Genomic DNA, 6000 nt, shown 5'->3' on the forward strand with positions numbered 1-6000 from the left:
ATTGACACACACACACACACACACACACACACACACACACACACGCACACACACAAACACACACACACACAATGCCATCTGCATGATTCTATCCATCCAAGAATCCTAAATACGAACCAGAAAACAAATTGAAGCACCTTATTCTATCTAGAGTCTGTACTAAGCACAGAATTTAGAGGCCGCCTGCTAGCTACAAAAACTACCGGGTCATTATCAAAGCCCCACTTTTCCAAATGTGCCAGACTCAGTTAACAAAGGCATGATGACGATCCACTGGATATAGGATAGAAATATAATTCCCCAGTCCAGTTTTTCTCCCCCTAAAGTATTCCAACTTCCAACCAGATGGCCTGGGTTTTCCCCAACGTCGGAGCTGGCTGTTTGTTTGTTTGGTTTTCTCACTGTAATGCAAGCCGAGGGAAACATTTTTTATTTTCCACTGTGTTGAAGGCCTTAGGATCTTGGTTGAAGCTGTGGAACCAGTTATACCTTGGATACCATGTCTACCTTTGGATCAAACTCCCACCCATATCAACCACAAACGTCCAATTCTTCCTCCACATTTCTTCCGGGTGCTATATTGGTCCAAACTGCCATTTGGTTACCCTGATATAAGGGTAACTATGCATTGTATTCACCTAACAACATCAAGTCGTTGTGTCACTCACCGTGTTTGTTGTTGTCTGCGCCTGCGGTGCTTTTGACAGCCTCTTGCGGGTGACCATGCTTTGGTGGCCGGCCCCTAGGGAGCCCTGAGGAGGATAGCTTCCCAAACCTGGAGCCACCCAGACTCTCCATGACCTTCCAACGCCAAGGGTGGGGGGGGTCGGAAGTGAAGTGGGGGTCAGACAGACGGAGAAAAAGAAAATTACTATACAGAGATTGCCGTGGGTCTCAGCTGCATCTCATCGATTATTTTACGGCACTGCCTGATAGAACATCATTAGAAAGGCCTGTCGATCGCAGTATATGACAGAACATTATTGCGCTGTAAATTCTGTGCCACTCATCCCTGGGCTAAATATGTTATTGGACAGGAGATGATCTGGGTTGAGACACAGACGTATCATTTGAAGTGGTAATGAGGTCTTGACCTTCAATACAAATCAATACCCTCACGTACGCGCACACTCCATGTTCTGCCATTCAGAAGCCGGGATGGAGTGGAGAGAGGGCGGTAATAACTGAGGACATGCTTACTTTCCTGAGTCATCTGGAGGTACACATGCCTTCTTTATGTATTACAGTGTAGTAAAATGTAAAAAAATAGTTCATTACATTAAATGTTTGTTGAAGGCATTAATTACTCCAGCTCCATCACTTCGTCGCAACGCAACTGATTGTTGTTCACTGTGGTTTGAGAAAGTCATGCATGCATCTATTATGCACTCTATGATTTAATCCACAACGAATCCTTGCAGACTGCAAACTATGCCTGACCCGTAATGCTTAACATGGGGCAGCCTATTAATATGATAGACGGACGGCATTTGTTGATTAAGAATTGATAAACAAACCAACATGCTTCCTCTTAGCAAACATTAATATATCCTCCTAAAGACCAACACCACACAAAAAGTCAAACATTAGAGAGCTAAAGGACCTACAAACAGGCCACTATATTGCAGACTGGATGAGAAGGGATGTTCCCTCAAGGTTGCAGTGTACTGTACTACTCACAGTTGATTTGATGATGACCCAAAGTCAGTTGCACTCAGTGTTTGTTCCAAATCTGACATGACTTTTTATGGGAATGCAGAAACATCTAGTAGGCGTCCTACACAGACCAGAGTTCATGCCCCACATTCTGTACACAAAAGTCTCTTCCTGAAAACCTCCATGAAGTAACTTGTGCAGAGAAATGTATGCAGTTTCCTAGATGGCTAGGCTACTGTCCTTATATAAATCAGAACAACACACATTCATCTATAATCTAGATTATATATGTAGGCCACTCTGTAGTGGGAATGTGGTCACAACGTACGTGCGTGTCAAGAAAGCCACACCTACCTGAACTGTTGGGAGTCCCCCAGCACAGGCGGCAGGGCAGCCGGGTCACCCACGTGGGGGTCAGGCGATAGGCAGCTCGCAGTAGGCGTTTTCCTCAACGTTAAGTTACATGGCAATCACACACACACCTGCCGAGCTTCGCGGCACGCCGGTCCGGCTGGGTGGCTTTAAAAAGAGGCAGACAGTCGTCATTGTCGTCGTATCCCAGCGCTTTGAAAACGAGACAGTCGCGACAACCGAAAAGAGCACGGAAGGAGCGTATCAATAATAATTTATTTAATGAGAATATAGCGGATACTTCACCCTATTACCGTTTCAGAATCGTACCCCTTCCCTGCATTAATATGTATACCGCCGTGAGACACGAGTCAGCTCCTCACGATTAAAAAATGACCACAAAAGAAAAGATATATCCAAATCATTGAGGGAAATATAAATACGGATGGTTTAATATAGGCAGTGAAGCAAAATGGCGACTTTATTACGAAGGAGGAGTAAAAAAAAAAATCCTTGCGCTGGCTGGAGCTAAAGGGAGGCACAAAAATATGTTTAGTGCAGTAATTTCGACGACTGCAAGACAGTTGCTTAGAGTAAGAGGAAGCAAAGCGAAGGAAAAGGTACAAAAACAAGAAATGCCAGGTCCTTGGGGTTCACTCTGACGGTCCTTACCTCTGGATTATTTCGTTGTTTTTTATATCGATATATCCCCTCTGCCGTGTACAGTACTACAGTAGTGTGTGTCGGGTCATGCGCGGATCCACTCCACCTTTGGCAGTTGCAACTCCAGTCTTAAGGCAACTTGCAAACTCTCGCGTTATTATTACCCACATCGAGCAGATAATATTAGTTGATCGGTCTAATAAACGCATTACTAAACCGTTTGATGCGGCTCCTTCCGACGTAACGGCGTTGGTTCATGACGAAAAAGGGTCAGCCTCAAATTTCTTAAATCAGCGTCAGAGAACTATTTTAATCTGCTATATCCGATCGTCGTGAATTCATCCACTCAGACGCCTGACCATATTTATCAGAGATGATGGATAGACCTATATAATTTAAACCTGATATACCCGTAACGATTGATTGTGACCGCCCTATTGTGGATTTAGCCATTCATTGGTCTTGCCTATGAAAAAAAAAAACGTCCTACGGGCTTAAGTCTGTTGACACGATGTCAGAAGTTGAAAACGATGCTGTTTTGATTGCTTTGCAGAAGGCACATGATGATGCATACAAGTAGACTAAATGACAACATAGGAGCAAGGGATGTTCAGTATGATTAACCTACCAGCCTTTAACTGATAAATATAGGATCTGTGTATGTGCGTGTGTGTGTTTGTGTGTCTGTGTTTATGCGTAAATTCGGGCGTATGTACGCGCACGTGTGTGCGTGGTCACCTATTTTTAAGTAGAATATATTTGCATATATGTCGTCTCGCACGTCATATGAAATTAGACTACATGGAGAAACATCCTCGATGAAGTATATATTGACCTTACAAATATCAAGGATTATGCCATTAAAACAAGATTGTTTGACAAGTGCCGGCAGCGTGCCTACTAAAATATTTGAGTATATTTGAAACCCTGACCCTAACCCCTCAGAATAGTTGGTTGATTACGATTGTTGACAGTGCCAGTGGAAGTGTAGGCTCAGATGAATTAACCTCACACGACCAATTCACGGAATGGAAAGCAAAGTTCAATTGTTAGTAGATAGGTCTACCACCAGTAGGCCTAGCTACCATGAACCACTTCCACAGACCACAGTACATAAACGGATGTTGTATTTTTTTTTCTGAACAATCGAACCAAAAACAAAACAAGATATCCGTCTAAATGACAGAGATAGTAAGAACTTTTTAAAATTCCCAAAGCAGGTTACGAAAACCTCAAAGTACTCTCATGTCCCGCAAGGGGGCAGTGCTGTCTTTAAATATTGGCGTGACGGCGAACGAAAACTGGGTCCAAGGGCAGGCCTACAGACCCCTCATCATCATTAAATCCTGCGTGCTGCTCATTAGTGCCCCCATATGAAGTATTGAAGCTTGTCAGACGTTATTTTTTGTAAAGGCTGTTGATGACTGTTCACTTCTAGGCTACTCAAGATGACAGGTCTTCAATAATATGAAAACAACCAAGGCTCACCGATTCACAAATTCATTGTTTAATCTGGGATTAATAATGTGTTGCCTGGTCTTTATTTAAAACCACCAATTGAGCAATTTAAAAAAAGGTCTTGATATTGAAATGTGGCTGTAATAGATGCACTTTTTCAGTCTGCCCTGCTGCCTCTTCCTCGAGGTGCACGCGTTTATCAGGTGCGCGGCTTTCTTCAATGACTTCCTTCTCCTGGAAAGTGTTTATTGTTTACTTTCATCTTGTCAAATAAAACGATCACAGCCACTGGCATCAACACACACGACGATTAAAAAAATATAAAAATATTTAAAATATTTGTATACATTACTGGTAATAAAGCAAATAGGAAATGACGACATTGTAGACATCAAAATCACACGTCAACGCCTTGTGGAGAAGGTACATAGTCAACAACACCCTTTGTATTCATCCCTGTTATATAACCCGCAGTCTCTGATGGTGTACACATCTTCCATGTTATTAACAGGTGAGATGCTTACCGTTTCTCAGTAATTAATCCCAAGTGTGAGTAGTGTTTATGTGTGTGTGTGTGTGTGTGTGTGTGTGTGTGTGTGTGTGTGTGTGTGTGTGTGTGTGTGTGTGTGTGTGTGTGTGTGTGTGTGTGCGTGTGTGTGTGTGTGTGTGTGTGTGTGTGTGTGCGCGTGCGTGCGTGCGTGTGTGCGTGCGTGTGGGGGGGGGTAACTGTGAGTTTGTGTATTTGTGCATGTTTGTGTGTGCGCCTATATGTTTACAGGCCGTCAAAAGGATTCAGTATTCATCGAGTGACTGGCATGATTCATCGTTCCTGAGTGGCTTTTTATGTTAATTCCAACTTTAAAAGCTGTTCCTTCATCTTTTGTCGGGGACAGCAGGCCTATGATAGCGATACAGGTATGAATACGTATATTCCACACTAAGGGATTGATAGTGAGAGGGGTAGGCATAATTTATTAATAAATAAGGCAATGAGAATAGATAACAAACATGAGAGGAGTCGACGGACAGGAGGGTTGGGGTAACAAAAATGGGACGATGACACATCGAAGGAAAGCAGAGGGTTAGAGGAAATAGATGCAGTAACAGTGAGAGGTATTGACATGGACTAGAACAGAATGCACCCAGCAATAGCTTAAATAATAAGAACACAGTTACCTGGCGCTGTTGTTCTGAACTGCTTTTTTATATTCATCAATATCAATTTAAATGCCAAAACCATCTGTAGTGTAATAGAAAGAGCCGTTTTAAAGGAAAAACATATTGTACACAACTCACGGTAAATAAGGGCATAATATGCATGTGGAAAATAATTGCACTGGAGTATCACACTTTTTGTATACGTTTATTCTAAAAAGACAGTTTAATTTATTATTATACGATATACGCTTTTATATATCAGATATAATATATATCAGACATTTTCCTCTGTTCCCCTTTGTATCACATCCTCTCTAACCAAGTAAAGCGAGACGTTTGGAAATATACATCAGTGTCAAAAAATAAACCATAGAGTGTCTTTTCTTCACTTCCTCGCTAAGAGTGGTTCACTTGCTTAGTCCAAGAAGTCCTTCAATGTATGGATCGATGGGGTTGAATTGATGGGAAGGAGAAGCTTTGACTGGACAAAGCTTCTCGTATTCTCGCGGTTTGGAACGTGAATGAGACGTCCCCGTTTCCGGCTCACTGTGTTCAGCATTCCTCCGGTTCCTCAGGCAGAGCGTCGTGCCAGCTGCCCTCACAGTATAGACGGCGTTCTGGGCTTTTGAAAAAAACGAATATAATGATATAACATAAATAATATAACGACATAAACAGAAGGAGAACCTTACAGTGACCGGAGGGCTTGGAAGA

General features: G+C 42.5%; 1 protein-coding gene across 3 annotated transcripts in view; it reads right to left on the reverse strand.

Annotated features, from left to right (window-relative positions):
- znf512b (zinc finger protein 512B) overlaps window positions 1–3130 on the reverse strand; it is a 33007-nt gene extending 29877 nt beyond the window's left edge. For all 3 annotated transcript variants that reach the window (XM_056589901.1, XM_056589889.1, XM_056589882.1), the window contains exons 1-3: window positions 2680–3130; window positions 2011–2175; window positions 669–801 (exon numbers count right to left, since the gene is read on the reverse strand). In XM_056589901.1, the coding sequence (XP_056445876.1) occupies window positions 669–798 (130 nt within the window). In that variant the 5' untranslated portion in view covers window positions 799–801; window positions 2011–2175; window positions 2680–3130. The remainder of the gene's footprint in view (window positions 1–668; window positions 802–2010; window positions 2176–2679) is intronic.
- Window positions 3131–6000: the final 2870 nt, after the last annotated feature.

This window comes from Gadus chalcogrammus, chromosome 1, assembly GCF_026213295.1.
Source record: "Gadus chalcogrammus isolate NIFS_2021 chromosome 1, NIFS_Gcha_1.0, whole genome shotgun sequence".
In the NCBI taxonomy this organism is placed as follows: domain Eukaryota; kingdom Metazoa; phylum Chordata; class Actinopteri; order Gadiformes; family Gadidae; genus Gadus; species Gadus chalcogrammus.